The sequence below is a fragment of the Colletotrichum siamense genome (assembly GCF_013390195.1).
Source record: "Colletotrichum siamense strain Cg363 chromosome Unknown KSG_Cg363_contig02, whole genome shotgun sequence".
NCBI lineage: Eukaryota > Fungi > Ascomycota > Sordariomycetes > Glomerellales > Glomerellaceae > Colletotrichum > Colletotrichum siamense.
The window spans coordinates 492,055-508,889 of record NW_023501015.1 but is presented as its reverse complement, the minus strand read 5'-3'; the positions used below and the strand labels follow the sequence as shown (position 1 = coordinate 508,889).

General features: G+C 49.5%; 3 protein-coding genes across 3 annotated transcripts; 2 read left to right on the top strand and 1 right to left on the bottom strand.

The window, feature by feature from the left end:
- Positions 1-1,612: 1,612 nt before the first annotated feature.
- CGCS363_v002148 (uncharacterized protein) lies at positions 1,613-4,194 on the top strand (the record flags this gene model as incomplete). Its single annotated transcript, XM_036633997.1, has 3 exons — positions 1,613-1,670; positions 1,748-1,823; positions 1,896-4,194. 3 exons carry the CDS (start codon positions 1,613-1,615, stop codon positions 4,192-4,194), a joined length of 2,433 nt encoding a protein of 810 aa, XP_036499127.1.
- A 241-nt stretch (positions 4,195-4,435) lies between these two features.
- CGCS363_v002147 (Zinc-type alcohol dehydrogenase-like protein) lies at positions 4,436-5,702 on the bottom strand (the record flags this gene model as incomplete). Its single annotated transcript, XM_036633996.1, has 6 exons — positions 4,436-4,621; positions 4,683-5,056; positions 5,109-5,318; positions 5,367-5,501; positions 5,554-5,570; positions 5,647-5,702. The coding sequence occupies 6 exons, from the start codon at positions 5,700-5,702 to the stop codon at positions 4,436-4,438; spliced, it is 978 nt and encodes a 325-aa protein (XP_036499331.1).
- Positions 5,703-7,305: 1,603 nt separating this feature from the next.
- Positions 7,306-8,069, top strand: EPHX1 (Epoxide hydrolase 1; the record flags this gene model as incomplete). The annotated part of the gene is made up of 2 exons (XM_036633995.1): positions 7,306-7,845; positions 7,902-8,069. 2 exons carry the CDS (start codon positions 7,306-7,308, stop codon positions 8,067-8,069), a joined length of 708 nt encoding a protein of 235 aa, XP_036499332.1.
- Between the last annotated feature and the right edge of the window lie 8,766 nt (positions 8,070-16,835).

Below are 16,835 nucleotides of genomic sequence, written 5' to 3'. Positions count from 1 at the left end.
GCGTCCAGCTCCGTGCTGCTCATGCCTTGATGATCGTCGAACTGGTAGAGATAAAACTTCCCATTTATTGCTTCCTTCATAGGAGATGTCCGTCAATTAATTCACCCGATGGTCGTGCAATGTTGCAACGTGTGTATTACAACAGACTCCGGCAGACGTAACCGACACTGTGCAAATGAGAGTGTCTCGTTCAACTGATGAAACATACTGGATTATTTCATTAGGAAAATCTTTACCGGCAATGGCTTTATGAACAATGCAGCATGTCGTGTCTACCTACCTAACTTTCCAATACTTACGACTATGACGTATGGGTGATTTACCAATATCGATCCGAAGGAATTAACAAGGGGCGAATTCGTTACTTGAAACTTGCTTATTTATCTTCTCTAGGAGGCATGGCCTACCATATGTACCCTGCAGTTTTCTCGCTAACAAAAGGACCAGTGAAAGTGCTTTTACTGAGTTTTCCCGTGTTTTCCCCTCTTACTGGACGGGCTATGCACTTTACTGGATATGTGTGAGGTTGTTTCTTTCTTCTTGATTTCCAAAGTTAATTGTTGATTTCCAGGAACCAGCAGTGAGCAAGAGAGGCGTCATGGTATTGTCAACAGACCCCCTGAAGCTGTTACATTGACGCCGGTTAATTGTTTATTTCAAGAATTTCCATCTCCAGCTCTGATCAGCGACGTGACCACCCCTGATACGCCGGTGTACTAGCGTAATCCAGCTTTCAGTGAGATAGTACTCGCATGCGACACCAGAGACTCGCTCTTATTTGCTATTTTGCAAAGTACACCTACACTTTCTTTGCATTCGAGCGTGTAATAATAAGATATGTAGTGTGGGATACGACTTAGTTACATGCAGCGCTGCAAGGAAAGCCGAAGCCTAGAATAGCAACTGAAGAACAAGCTACACTGCACAAAGTTCGAGGCAAGACTATCAGAGTTTCGACAATACATGGAACCATTGCCATTAGAGATCCTGGCAAAATGGTGAACAATCGTTTGACCAGCTTCAGTATCACGTTCTCCGCGGGCCACGCGGTCTGAGACTGTCCGCCGTTGGACGAAGTGTGCCCTTCAATCACAATCGGTCAAGCCTGCCACAATCAAAACTCCCATACCATTCTTGGCAGGGATAGGGTGTCTAGCATAAAAATGTCAGAAACGGGTGTCTATTCCCCCGCTTGTACCCCCAAGCAATTGGTGAAATAGCCAGGGTCGAGGAACATGAAGAATGAAAAGCAGGGCTAAAAGTTCAGCTCGAATGATCTCGTCATCGCAAAGAGCGCGAATTTGCGCTAGCTTGCAGGTTGCCTGGAGTTGACCCAATCAGGGTTGCATCTTGAACGACAAATCCCTGATAACCATGATCAGGCTAGGCGTCTCGCGAGAATGAGGCGTTCTTGGCATGATAGGGCAGAAAGAAGAAGCTTAAAAATAAGGTATCTGGTCCGTTGGGCATTTAGCTGCGTTATCCGCCTCCGCCGCCGATGGTTCTTTTGTGTCACGCGGTGTTCTGTCCTCTTGGAGTTTTTCTTTACACCGTCATTCCATTTCCAGAGCCGTCTTCATTATCTGCTTGTCAGTCGTTTCTCGCCTTCGAAATGATTGAAGTCACTATTGGATATGTTGCTGGTTTCATTGCAGCTGCTATCGTTGTCGGTAAGATTTCTTTTTGACTTAGTCCAATCACCATGGTGGAGATTTGCAGTCAAGTATTGACCCTGATCTGCTGGTAGCTCAGATCTTCTGCCCGACAGCGATCGCCCTAATCCTAGCGGGCTTTCTCCGAGACACAGAGACAGTGGCTACTTGGTAAGTCCGTTTCATTCCTCAGCTACCTTCTGCACCCAATAGGTAATGCCTGCTAATCAACAAACGATACAGGAACATTGCCAGCCGTGTTCTCCAGCGAACATGGTGGCCCACGATCCTTCAGTCCGACTCAGTACAAAGCCACGGCGCCCGACTCAGGATCTCTCTCATTTCCTGGGCGGTCCCTATCATTGCAGTCCTCATCGCCATCGCTGGTGTTGTTACTCCTCTGGGCCTTTATGAAGAGATCGATACACTCGGGAGTAGGCTAGGATCCTTCTCGTATATTAAAGACAGCGGGTCTTTCGGCGCAGCTACATCGCAGAGAGGGCTTCACAACTTTTCTCGCACCTGTAGCTGGGGTCACAGCCTGCTGGATCAAGGCCCGGCACCCTGCCCTTACTCTGAGAGCAGCGTTATTGTCAGCGGAAGCAACCGCACCCTGAACTTCACTATGCCCTTCGGCATCGATTCCAAAATCAACCCCACCGCGAAGGAAATATTCTCTAGCGGAACGAAAGACCGCACAACAATCTCAAACTTCTTCGACATTGAATGGCGGCAGCTAACCGCCAGGAGACGGGCGTTCGTCGATAACGGCACCGAGGTTGCTGTCGGCGCATACCGTCAGCTAGAGAGCCACATCATGGACCCGAACATCAAGGTCGTCGAAGGCCTGATTGTTGACGCTGCTAATGGGGGTATTGGTTTCCGGAACCATACCATACCCACCAACATCGATCAAGGGGCTAGCTGGTCCGAGGACCTGCTTTTTATTGAGCCAATCACGAGTTGCGTTGGGCTGAACTTGACGCTCGACTTCGAAGTCAATTATACCGTTCCTTTTCCGAGCATTGATAATCTCAGACTCACCGACCGCGGGGGGTTCGTAAACATCAACCACACGTACCCATTCTACAACAGCGAGAACACACAGGCAAATCCAGACTTGGATGGAAGAGCCTACAAAGGGGCCTGGCTCAATAACTTTTGGACTATGGCATATTTGAACGTGACGGCGACGAGTAACAAAACTGTCGGCAGGAAGGCATGGTCATACGTTGACTCCCACCTGGGCAAAGAGTTCCCGCTCGACGTAGACGTTCTTACAAGCTACCGAGGGCTCGGGATCGGCAGGTTTGGCAGTTACCTGGATCTAAACCATTTTACTATTGGTGCAAACCCAGCTGCAAACTGGTCAAACCCATTCGGCGTCGATGACAGAAACTTCTCAGACGTTGAGATACTTTGCAGCGGCGCCGGGAACGCAGACCTAGCCAACATCTCACACATTTACGTTGGATGCGGCCTGCTTCGCGGTGTGCCCCAGAGGGTTGATGGCGGTAGCAAGCTGGCTGTGTATGAGAACCACAGCAAATGGTCTTCTCCCCTTTACTCTTGCGCCGCGGCTGTGCGGGCAATAGTAAAGACAGTCACATTTACCGCCAACGGCACTGACGGACTCGGCAGTCTTAAGGTCACGTCCATCATGCCAAAGAACTACAGCAGCCCCGAGGACTACCCGCTTTGGGGTATGGAAGATTCTGGCCTCAGTATGGATGGCATCAGTTCCATCTGGGGGATAATCTCACCCGAGTACGCTTCTCGGCCTAATATTTCAACAGTCAAGCAGCGGGAGTTCCATATTCCAGGATATTCCGCCTCTCTTTCACTCAGCGAGCTTGAACCTTCTCTCGGGTCAACGACGTATAACTTACCCGGTAGCGACTTTCCATCAAGTGTGATGAAACTTCTCTTCCCTTACAATTCGAATCAAGGGGCACTAAATAAGGAGTGGCCATTCGATCTGGCTGGTGCGTCGAATATGCCCATCTTTGAACGGTGGCAGGCTCTTTCTGCGGATGCGACTGGCATCTCAGATGTCATCAAGCTTCTATGGACCGATCTTGCGGCTTCAGCGGTGGTTGGAACGAAGGGCACGCTGGGCTCAATCAATAACGTGCCCGAAGAGGCCGTCGAAATCTCTATCCAGGTGTTCGGACGGAGGATCAAGTATCATTACGCTTTCGGAATCCCGGCTTTCCTTGTACTGTTGGTCATGTTGTCGATCATGCTCTTCTTGCTCGTGACTTCCATCTCTCAATCATCGACTATTAATGTTCTTCGACGTCGCCTTCAGCAACTCACTGTTGGCAGAATTCTCACGACAATTCTGTACCCTGAGAGCAGTGACCTGGCCATGTCGAGCAAGGAATGGAGCAGCGCAAACGGGAGCAAGACAGTCCTTCTGAATCACGCGCCTCAGAAGACTGCATTGGCGGAGGATGAGAATCTCACGAAGTATCGAGCAGACACACCGGCTGAAGAGGTAAAAGTAGGATTGATGACAAGCGACAGGAGAGCAGAATGATGATTACTTTTGTTTTCTCAACTTTCTTGTCTCTAGCAGACCCGATTTTCTAGTCCCAGATTTGACTACGATGCTCCGTTTTGTCTTCTACGTTCGGGCACTTGATTCAATGACAGTTGAATGTGCTTGCTGACGATCCGCCTCCATATCACTCGGCCGGCAACATCAGACCACTGCTGCGTTGAAAGACAAATGCCGGGCAAACGCCGAGCATGATGCCTTCTAACCCATCAGAAAAGTGTCAAAGCGCATATACGAGCTTCGTAGCGGATAGATTGCCATCACGGTACTCCTGGAATCCTTTGTGAACTCCCTCAAGGCCACCAGGAATAACCTTGGGCTTGTTAGGTTTGATCTTGCCCTCCTCAACCCAACCCGGAAGCTTTTCGAAGAACTCAGTCCCAAGCTGGTGGTCTGCCTCATGCGCCTATTTTGGTCAGTCATTGCAAAATATGCCACGGTGTGCGCGTGTGGAGAGAACGGCTTACCGGCCAATGGAAACTGCCGTAGCGATGGTCCTTAAAGAAGGCAGTCCAGACAAGCACATCCGTCACCTTAGTTTGCTTGGTGACATTCTCAGTGTTTGCCTTTCCGGGTCTTACAGTGCAAAGGCCGCCGCCACCTCTCTCATCGATTGCTCGAGACGCCAAGCCTGAAGAGGACTTGTTGCCGATGGTGTCGAAGACGTACTTGAGACCAGGTGCCGCTTGCTTGATGGACTCGACAACATTGTCGTCGTGGTAATCGAAGGCATACTTCGCGCCAAGGGATTTGACAAGGTCGAAGTGGCGTGGACTACACGTTGTGATGACCTTGAACCCGTGAAGTGCAGCAATTTGAATTGCATAAAGTCCAACACTCGCTATTTATCATTAGTCGGAACGCATACATACTGATGTTGGGGGGAGACTCACAACTACCGCCCCAAATGAGGACAGATGTATCTTTTCCTCCGTCTCGAGGAATCGCGAGACAATCTTTGGAGAACAGAGAAAGCCATGAGGTCATGGAAGCAAGCGGCAACGTGGCCGCCTCCTCGAGGCTGATGTTCTTCGGGACCCGGAAGCTGATGTCGTTGTCGGCCACAGTGTACTCGCTGTACCCTCCGATTCCTTTAATTTCTCCTATCCCAAAGTCAGGACTGTTTATATTGCGTTTCCAATGCAACATACCTCCCCAAATCAACCCAGCGATGATGTCGCCCTTGTTGAGCTTGTTCACTTGATCACCTGTCTCTTCGACTATCCCTACAATGTCGCACCCCAGAACCGCACCATCGCCAAAGGCGTTCCCGTCAAAAGACTGGACTAGAGCCGATGTGAGAATTATGCATCACTTTCTAAGATTGGGGTCATATACTTGCCGTCTGTTGGGTTCTGTGCGATGTGTGAGATTTTCACAAGAGCCTGGTTAGATGCCGGGAGGGGAATCGGGATTGACTTCCTGACCAACGATGGTTTACCGTTGGGCGCCTCAACCACAAGCGCTTGGCACTCTTTCCCACTCATGTTTGGATATTTTGACAAAAATACACCGTAGCGATGATGATGGAGAGTGAAGGGAAATGCTTAGGGAGGCTTTGGAGAAATATTAGACGGACGTTGGCCCGGTATAAATCAAACTCTCAAGGTGCGTAGTCTGTTCTTGCTCATCAGAAATACGTCATGAAGGCTCGATAATCGCGTATCTTGTTGCTGCGGGGTTAATGGCTGAAAACATTACAAATCGGTCTCGGCCCGGATGACAATTTGCGGGCCGGTCGACACCTAGAGCCAAACATACAAGCCGGAGTGGGGTCGGATGCCGGCCGGCAGGACCCGATCGGTCGGGTGGGTACCGGATTCTGGAGGTGCAAGTGCAAGCGCAAGCGCCAGGCGTAGTAAAGGATGAACGTGGTCTGGATGATAGTCAAAGCTGTGGAAACCCTCAATCACTGCAGTTTAGTAGATCAGGTGACGTGGCCTAGTACACCAGGTCCCTCACGAGGCGGTATCTTTTTCTTCAGTTGAAGTGGTTCATCCTTTCTTCAGAGGGCGATTACTAAGGATGCACCAAGTGCGCTGCATGAATTTCTCATCTCCCCACGGTTTGCTAGCTGGCGCCAGCTTCTGTCTGGACATATTCGTCTCATTTGCGACTCCCAATCGTGGCCGTCATTGGTTCGGCTGGTCTATTATGCGGGACAACGGCAAGCCAACTCAATGCAAAGGGAATAGAGCAGACCGAAACGCAGGAACAACAGAAGTATCGTCAGCGCTATGGGTTGTTGACAGTGACATTGATTCATGCATTGATAGTTTGATCCCCCAGAACCTTGCACTCGGATTTTCGGAATAAATGGTACGTTCCCTTTGTCTAGCTGTGCATTTTTGTCCCGGGGAGGTATTTGGAGTTTCTACCTATTCAAACTCACCCACCTTCCAAATCGAGCAATCTTCTTACAACTCTGGTACCACAACCATAGGAGCGGCGACCGAGCAGCTGGTCGGGGCATGATGTTGCCCAAGCTTCCTGTCGAAGACTGTCAACTCGAGCTAAACCATCCGACTCCCTTTTCTGTCACTATTGATTCAGAGCTTCTGAAAGTCACGGAGCAGAAGCTTCTCTACTGCAGATTTCCCGAAGAGCAAACGGATTTCACTGATGATGACTGGTCTCAAGGTGCAAAGGTTGCACGCATTCGGGAACTGGCGGAATATTGGAGAAATGAGTACAACTGGAAAGACCAGGAGGCAGGTTCCCCGCGTCTCGACTCCATCACTTTCTCTTCATGATTGTAAGGCTAACTAGCCCTAGGAGCGAATAAATAAAACGTTCAATCATTTCCTTGTCAAGATTCAAGTTCCTGATTATGGCCTGGTCACGCTGCACTATACCCACACTAAGTCGCCCAACCCAGACGCCATCCCGCTCTTATTTGTACACGGCTGGCCAGGTTCCTTTCTTGAAGCGAGCAAGGTCGTTGAGAAATTGACCAAGACCGATCCCGAGCACGACAACTGCCCATCATTCCACGTTATAGTGCCATCCATCCCTGGGTTTGGCTTCTCACCTGCCCCCTTGAGGTCGGGAGTCGGCGCTGCAGTGGTCGCTAGTGCGTTCAAAGTCCTAATGACTGATGTCTTGAACTACCCCTGGTTCGTAACTCAGGGAGGTGATCTTGGCGCTTTCATCACTCGCTGGATGGTAATTCAGCACCCCAGTGTTGTACGAGCGCAACATTTCAATACGTTCCCGGCCCCCTTTGGTGCCGCGCCGTTTGCCTATCTTCGCTTGCGTATGTCCGGGGTACTCTACTCGAAGTACGAAAAGAGGCTTTTGAGGACTCGCAGTATCTTTCACAGAGACCAGAGCGCATACATCGACATGCAGGAAACACGGCCTCAGACTTTGGGCTTTGCACTCGGCGACTCCCCCATCGGTCTGCTGGCGTGGTTCGTGGAGAAGCTTCAATCTTGGGTCGATGTACCCGAAGCGTTGAGCAACGACGACATCATCAACTTGGTCATGATGCACTGGATTCAAGGGGCAACCCCAGGTTTGCGCTTCTTCCGAGAGACGTTTGGAGATAAGCGGGAAGCTGATAAGGCCTTTGACGGGTATCTCAAGGTTCCCACGGGCGTGAGCATCTTTCCAGGAGAGATCCTGCCAGTAAGTACAACACAGACAAATGCGTTGTGTTTAATCCGCTAACTTTGAGTCTGTAGTGTCCAAAGGACTGGGCCAAGCAGCTTGCAAACATCATCTTTTGGCGCCAGCATGAACATGGCGGTCACTTTCCAGCTCTCGAATGTCCCGATGACTTAGTTAATGATATACGGAAGTTTCTGTCCTCCAAAGAAATGAGAAAGGTTCTAGCCAAAAATGGGAAATGACTTTCGGCTGGAAAGGGCATTTGAGATGCACGGGGCTAAAAGGCGAAGATCTGTAGTATGATCTGGCTACCGAGCGGGGTGTGACTAGAGGTTAATGTAGGATGAATATGAGCCGGAAGGTGGAATTATGTACATGAATCTCAGGAATTACTTAGAAAGTTTGGGATCGTGCGAGACTCTGTCTCACGCTGGCGCCAGCATGTCACAGATAAGACCCTCGGGATTTCGGACCGACCAGCCTGCTTTCGACTTGACTAGGATAGGGGAAAAAGCAGTGAATGAGAACGAGCATGAAAGTCGTTTTGAAACTCCTAGCTAGAGCTGAAGCTGGCTTCTGCCGTCTCAAGTCCGAGTGCGAGATACTCGCGGCTCCATTCTCAGTGGAAGCATGCTGCGGCAAGACCGTAAACAGATAACCTCCGTTCACGGGATGTCATGACAGACATGCAAATGTTCCACAATTACGGACGTATGCACAGACGTTGAGACGTCGTGACGTACATTGACGTGCGTCCCACCTGCAGCGGACGGGGAAACCATTGGGAGCCGGTTGGACCGACCCTTGACATGCCCGTGCCGGGGAACCCGGCCTGACCCCGAGCTCGGGGATTAAGGTGGCATTGGAAGCCCCGCTCCGCAGTGATCATCCTGTCAAGCCGGCATGCGACCCGTATACTTCTGTTCGTGTCTACTTAAGCGAGAGCTTGCGGGCGTGAAGCGCAGGCCTTTCTTGAACCGCAAACAAGCGAACAGATGAAGGGGCGAAATTGTATATGATCATTTTTGTGTGGCTAGGGATGTACTGAGGTGGCATTCATTACAGGGATCAAAGGTTATGTCAGTCAATGTCAACTGGAGGCTGTGTGAATCTGCTGAGATTGCTGAAACTTCTTCCCACACCACACGAATAATATCTCCGAAAACGTCAGGTTGCAGCCGTCCTGCTGGTGCACACCCACATCCAACAAGGAGACTGCAATCACATTCCAATGAGTAACAGTAGCATTGTTGCAGCAACCCTTCCTCACATTTGCTTCTGGTGTTTGTCTCCGGCTTGTTGTCATGTGGTGTCATTGTGTGGGTTCAGCGGAGAGGATCGAAAGGCCGAATGTTTGGTGCAGCGACTGGTAGTGCGCCGAAGAGCTCTCAATCTTTTGTACTCTGCGACGATTCTGAAGAATCTTTGCTTTGGCATTGTGATATTTTCTGCCAACTCGATGACGATGTTTGATCCTTCCTGGAACGTGTAAACCCCTGAGCGTTCGTTAAGCTCATCTCTGACAGCCGGGTACAGCCGGCTGAAGGCTCTCTCTTCGTCATCGGTCATTCTTCGGTATTGTCGTTGATAAGGGTTCATGTTGTGAGTGCAGAATAGCGTGTCGCTGCTGAGTTGGGATCTTGGACGAGGTTCTTCACGTCGTACATTTGCGCCCTACCTCGAACACCGCAAGCCTTATATATCTGATTCTTCAACCCGCTGACGTTGGGCTGTGTGCTAAACTCCTGATAAGAAATGAAACTGGGCATTCGCGGATCCTCAGCTTAAGCATATGCAGCTTTCTGGCATAGACATATACAATTTCGAATGTCAATGCCCCACATCGATTAGCGACCAACAGCAAGGGAGTGGAAGTCGGTGAAAGGACCCCGAATTCTACGTACACCACGTCATGGTCAACCTGCGACGAATTAGGAGAATTGGCATGCCGTTCTCGACCGAACCTTGAACGCCGCGTGGAAGGGCGGCTGGAGCTTGTTTTGGGTAGCGCTAAGATGATGGGCAATTGGGCAGACACCACCAGCCCAGCAGGGCCTCGCATGGATCCTTGTAACATTCGAGCTGAGACATTGCGTCGATTGAGGATGCCACCCTAGGCGGAGGGGGATGTGGTCAACGAATGGTGCTGCCCGCAATGCCCGTTCCCCATCCGTCGTTTGCCCCGTGTGCGTCAAGGGACGTGTTCAGCTTCACACCAGATACCATGGATTTAATTCGTTGAAGTGAAATCCAACATAGTTTGTAGAATAGTCCATCAGAGTAACAGCATTTTTTTATAAAGCCTTGAAAGGTAATGATGGCATAAAACGAACATGCCGTGCCAATGAGCACAGATGACGTGGAAGTTGAACCCCGAGAGACCACGAACATACTCATCGTGACTTCGAAAGCCAGGATCCAGCCTGTCGAAATGTCTCCTGAGCTTCCATGTAGCTGCGTCGTGCAAGATCAAGCACGACGGCGTCAAAAGGCTCCGTGCCATCACCATCGCCGCTTGCCAGGACCGCTATTACAAACCACATGTGCATCTAAGACTGCATATTAGCGATGTTTTTGTGCCACCCTATCAAATTTGCAGACGTACAATAGCAGCCTCTGTTTTCACCATCTCGGCAAAGTTATCTGTTTTCCAGAGCTTGTTGCGGACGTCTAGGTAGATACAGTCTAGGTGACTATATCCAATTCTCTCCCAGAACAGCGAAATTCTCCGTACAGATTCAGGTGAAAGCGCTGCCAAGATTTCAATCAAGAACTGTCGATATGATTGAGCACCGCATTGCCGAAGTATTCGTCGTATAAACGCCGCAGCTCCGGAATGCAATAATGCTCTAATGACTGGTCCGTTAGGCTCTGGCCTGGGTCTGATGTGAATAAGAGACATATTTTATAGGATAAAAGCAGCGTCGAAATAAATGGTGGTTGTATTGACACAGAAATACAGTCCAGCTGGAAGCTCCCTTCACCTTTATACCATGTTGTCGGAGCTAGCCATACCCATCCATGGATACATCAAAGCGGAAGCTGAGCTCATACACAAAGATTGGCTGATATTTCCAGCTAAAATCAACCCAAGCATACGTACTCTGTGTGCGTTCGCAGGAAGACCACCTCACGAATCTAGCGGGATAGTGTTCTCGACACTCGGACAACTGTGGCGCAATGCTGCTTTCAGGAATTTGCATGGAATTCAAATGGCGACTCGAAGGTATTGGATCATCGGAGCCCGACACTACTCAAATCCTGTATGGCTGAACCGGTTTTATTTTCTTGAATCTATCAAGCCCGACCTTTCGTAGCATTTGTACCTGATGCCATCTTTGCCGTGAACCACGGAGGAGCTTCCCAGTCCGGAAGCTCGCCAGCAACTTCGCACATAGCGCTCTCAATCAGTCTCTGAAGTTCTATGCAATGATCTTCCGCCTCTTTAATGGTAATGGAAGTAGCTTGGTTTCGCACGAACACCAGTCCCTTCAGCTCAGGCATGCGCATTGCAAGTTGTCGGATGGCTCGGGCAGCCAAATTAGAGACAGCGCCTTTGACTATGCCATTGCCCAGTACGGAGTTGTCGATCGCTAAGTATCTGACGACACTTAAGTCCGTCGGATTGCATAGAGACAAGGCGGTAAAATACTGCGCGGATGATGCCATGAATCCTTTCGCCGGGCCGAAGTGCAGTATGTCTATTTGGGGATCGAAGAATATCTTGGGAGGACCAGCTACCCCGAAACGCAACTTATAATATCGCATAGCCTCTTGCCTCGACTCGCGACAGGTGTGTAAGTTGGCTGGTATTATTGCTGGCGAGGTCCCCCAGCTTGAATCGTTCATTTCGAAGAGAGAGGTCGTGCTACATCGAATTGATACGATCCGGGTCCTCGGAAGGCTTAGGCGCCAGATCATTAAGCGAAGCTCGACAGGAAGCTTGAGGAAGAGATGCTTGATGCTGTCAGTTTGATGATGTACCTAAAGTAAGGGCATAGAGGGGACTGCACGGCTTACAAAGTTCATGTTCGCGACGCTGTTATCTCCATACATCTCTGAAAGTTGCGGCAGCTGGTGTAACTTGAAAGATGAACCCAGTCAAATAATGCACAAGAAATGAAAAAAACTACAATTCATCGAGGAATGATATTCGACGATGAGTTATTCCATGGTGACCGCCGGATTGCCTGAGTCGTGCAATCGCAGCCCCTCGAAAGCCGAGATTGTCCCGCAAGGGGCTTGCGACGGTCTTCGACAACATGTTGGGCGCGCAAACAAGGGGCTTCTCAAATTCGATGCGCAAGCTGGGGTCCATCAGCAGGTAGAAATCGACGAAAAAGAAAAGAAGTATTCCGATCCCTTTCCTGAGGCGAGGGGCTATTGCCCGACTTGTAACTTTAGTCTAGACCATTGTATGAACACCAAAATACTTGCAATGTGCCAACCACTAACCAGTTTTCCGTTCAATACCTAATCATATCTCATATTTTGTATTTCATGTTGTCTTCGGTTACTTGGAATCGCGATTGGTGCGCGATTGCGTTACTGGTCTCAAAATATGAACAGGGGTTCTTCTGCATCAAGTCAGCCGCTGCCGCTTCCAAAGCTAATTTACCCAACGTCCAAGCTACTCGCTGGGGACCAGTACCAGTCGTCTATCCGTCGCCGCAAATCCACTTTGTCCGACTCGATCGGACTCGAAAACAAGGTAGTTGGACGCAATCGGGGAGACCGAGCTGCGACTGATCACCGACATGGATTGCCATTGGGCAGCATACCCAGGGCCCAGGCAGATAAGATCGTGCATTCTCCAGGTATGAATGGACTTCGACTTGGAAGACCTAATGAGACAATGACAGGAGACTCGCAAGGTCATCAAATGCAGGCTACCCCAGTTCTGTCACCTGTCAGAACCGAGCTTCAACGGGCTGAGCTGCACCACATCGCCATCCCATCACTTGATCAGCGTACTAAAAGCCTCCACCGGCTCCGCGACTTTAGCCTGCGAAGCTTCTCCAACCGCTCGGTCAAAAGATCCACGGGCGATCTCTCTGACCTGGGAATTTAGAACTTGATGCCCAGCCTCACGCAAGACTTGTGGGCTCTCGGACAGCCACCAAACTCAGGCAGCGCCGATAGAAGTGGCCTGATTTCGCCAGGAAGAGGAGAGTCGGTTTCAAGTCAGCCAACCAGCTATTTGGCGTGAGCCCTACGTACCTGAATGCCGGGTTTGGGCGACCGCGCCACAAAATATAGTGTAGCTGATTGAGTGACGATACGTCCATCTCTTGTTGCAATGAATCTTCATGATATCGCCACCACATTAGCCTTCCTCGTCAAATGGACTACCCTTGTTTGTAGCGGCCTCCTTCACCTGATAATTGGTATTGCCCTTGGACCCTGGCGCTCGAGCACCCGTATGAGTCTCACGCATGCCAGCGTGGAAAAGCTCCAAGACGTCGCAGATGACTCGAACAGCAAATTGTGGTACACATCTACGCGAACGGAAATAACACACTAGCATGCGTGTGCGGTGTATCCAAATATCCATAGTCCGGTGCTAGAGCTGCTCATTTTCTTCTTTCTAGGACTAAGGTGCGTGTGAAGCGCCAACGTCAGGTTGCAAGTGGACCATATCTCGTGCTTGACCACGTGGAGACTGGAATCCTGCCAAGGAGAAGATGTATCATCACTGCGTGCTGTAGATCCCGAGGTCGCCGACCTAAGCTTGCAGGTGTACGAGGGATGCGGTACATTGGACCACCTTCCGAGTGGATTGCATGTGTCTGAAGGCCAGTTGCAGCAAAATGGATCGTTTGACAGAAGTCTCAATATCGTTGATAGGTGGAAGCGAAATAGGTATCGGGATAGGAAGCAGGGGAAGGGTGGTATGGCGGTGTCGGACAGTGATTAGGGCCATCCCAGACCCTGGTAATGTCAAGGAGGGGCTGTCTACGATGTTTCCATCACCACTATTGGGGAGCGGGGAAGATAGCCATCCTCTCAAATACGATATTTCCAAACATGCGAATTTTACTATCTATTGGCCAGGCGAGAGCTACGGATTCGGAGATAGCTCCGGCCAAGCTTCAAGCCCATGAAACTGACGTGGACGCAAGCGGGGCCGGCCGGTCTCCCTAAGACAAATCGTGGTGTAAATCAAACAGAAAAATATGGCAGATTCGGTAGAAAAGCAACGAAAAGATGCCCAAAGTTTAATTGACCATTGAGCACTTCAATACCCGATCTGATCACGTAGAGACATAGCCAAGGAAGAGATGTAATAAAAACACGAAGAAGTCATAAGGGACGACAACTTCCAATGTTCTCATGTCCTATCAGACGTATGGCCTCGGTAATTCTTTGAAGCTCAATCATTCAGGTTTCGCCTAATCATCACCTCACCGGCCCTTAAAACACGTGGGCCATGGATCGCTACCCTTGTGTCAACAGATACAAGTACAACATCAACTGTTCATCTTGGCTGTGGGTATATCGCGCTCGATGTGAGGACTGTGTCATTGCAAGTCAGTTGAAGGAATAATCGGATAATTTCTGACTTCGAGCAGCATAACCGATAATGTGTCTGGTGTAGGACAAAGCGAAGATTGTGTGCTTTCGCCGGGTCAGAAGGATAAGCTGAAAGGGTCACGCACGGTCAGTAGCGAATAGTCATAATGATTACCATATGATCATTAAACATCGTGATTGAATCTCCATTCAAGTATTTGAGAAAAGAGTGGTACACACAGGTTCAACAGTGAACATTGAAAGCATATGTCTAGAGAACCGCTTGCGAGTAAGAACAAGAAAACAAGTTGGCACTGCTCCCTAGACACTCCCTTGCTACCACTACCCCCAGTTCTACGCCATTGAGGCCCGAGACTGAGCGGCACGTAGCTACATCTAGGAGGAGTCACATCTGTCCACAGATGGGCAGGGGTGATATCCGAGCCACCTACACTGAAATGCCTGTTGATGATCATACGTCAACTGGATCCCCATCCATACGTGAGAGGCGGCTATTTAACTATTTTCAGGGAATTCATCCCGTGGTCATGAGAATCATGGTGCTCCGTGTGAATGGGTCCACATGGCCTAACATTAAAGCAACCGGTGGCTGGGTGCCACCTGTTAGGCGCCCCGCAAGCTTGACACGCGGCAAGTGTATCTCACCTCTGCACTTGCTTGCTGTTGCCACATGTTTTCAAGGGTCTGTCAGAATGCGCCTTCAGACTAGTGGTCCGTTGCACGAGTAATAGAAAGAAAACGCACATGTCTCGGGCTATCGGGTGATGACAGACTCCTAAGGGGCCTCACTCTTTCAGATTTCATCAAGTCCGGTGCCAGGGGTGTGGCCTCTTAGAAGAGCAGACAACAGATCCGAGCCCCCTTGCACCAGTAAGACTTCAGCTAGTAGAAATTGTCGAGAGCGGCACGGAGCCATACACGCACCCCCAGTCGTTTGGGCAGCCATCTGTAACGTAGAGGTCTAGCCAAGACTGGCCACAAGCGGTAGCCATTAGGCTTTCAGCACTGCCCTTGAGTTTGAGTTGGTAGCTGGGCCAATTCCCCCGCCTCCACTTAGCCCACATGCCTCGTGACGGGTACGCAACCCATTTGATGTTGAACAGCCTTATATGTAGTCTCGATGTAACCTTTCAGCGAGTAGCCTACGTGCTCGACGTAGAATCTGAAGCCTTTTCACTGGTCCTTTTACGCGCCAATGGTGGCTGGCTCTCTCTCCCTCGTTCCAAGCTTTGCCCAATATGGGAAACACCTCCGCTCGTTGTTGGGAACGGCCGTAAGACTGGGTATCAAACAAAATAATCGACATCACATTGAAAGATTGGTTCATAACTCGATCTGAGTAGTTCACCGCTCTTACACTACGGCCTCCGCTCGCGATACACCGGGGCTGTTGCGGTGGCGAAGGGTTAACTCCAGAACATTCACTGTGACCCAGAGAAAAGTCACAATCTGCATGTCTACCAGCAGACTTCATTTGATAGTATTGGCTGGGGCTGTTGAAGGCAAAGATAATGTAGTTTGTTGTTAAACAGATCTCTGGCATTGGTAGATGTCTACTGAATAAGATTGCATGTTGATCTTCAATGACCATGAACATATTGTCATCACTTGACAAAATTTACTTTTGGTATATATTGAGAAACTCATCTATCATCGTGCTTTTAGGTGTTTTGAAGAATGAAATTAAAACCGAGACGGTTCTATGTCACGATGAACTCAGCCAGTAAATTTGATGTTCCGAGATCAAGATTTTCAATCTTTTGGGCCGTGATTCGTTGATCATAAACTAAATCTCATTCTAAACTATTTAAAAAATATCTCCTGAAATTATTAACGTCAGCGCCTTTAAGTACTTTTTACCATGGCCCCTGTTTTGTCGTTCCTTTTGTTGAGTATATTATTCCTACCCACTTACGTAGTCAGGAAATGTAGTTCGGAAAGCAAATCGTACCCCTGCATCTGAAAGAATCGTGAATTTAACAACAATTTCAATAACGTTAAGAGTAGTTCCAAGCTGTAGCGTGTGTAAGCAATAAAATCCAGCGTTGAGGAGGTCGTGATTCGTGGATTGCACAGACTGGATGTGGAAATCGAAGAAACCCTGGCCCGACGAATGAGCGACTCGAGATCTCACAGTGCGCGGTCGGTGTTGCATTGTTCCTGCGCTTGCCGTCGACAAACTTGCATCTCAATGAAGAATACCGAACAGGAAAGCAATGCGCCGTCATTGCTACCCACCGTACATCGTTGTCAGGAAATGAACCGGTAATATCAACTACACAGTTTAGAGGCGGGGTCCTCAGCCTGGGAATACTTCTCTAAATCTGCAGTGAGATTCACTAGTCGTCTTTGATGGCCCGATTGAATGCATTTCTCCAGCTGCGGAAGATGTTTGATTGGCTCTCTACCCACATTGTGTCACTCGGCACAAGCATTCGATCCAGGAGCTGTCCACGTTTCGGACAGCATAACCA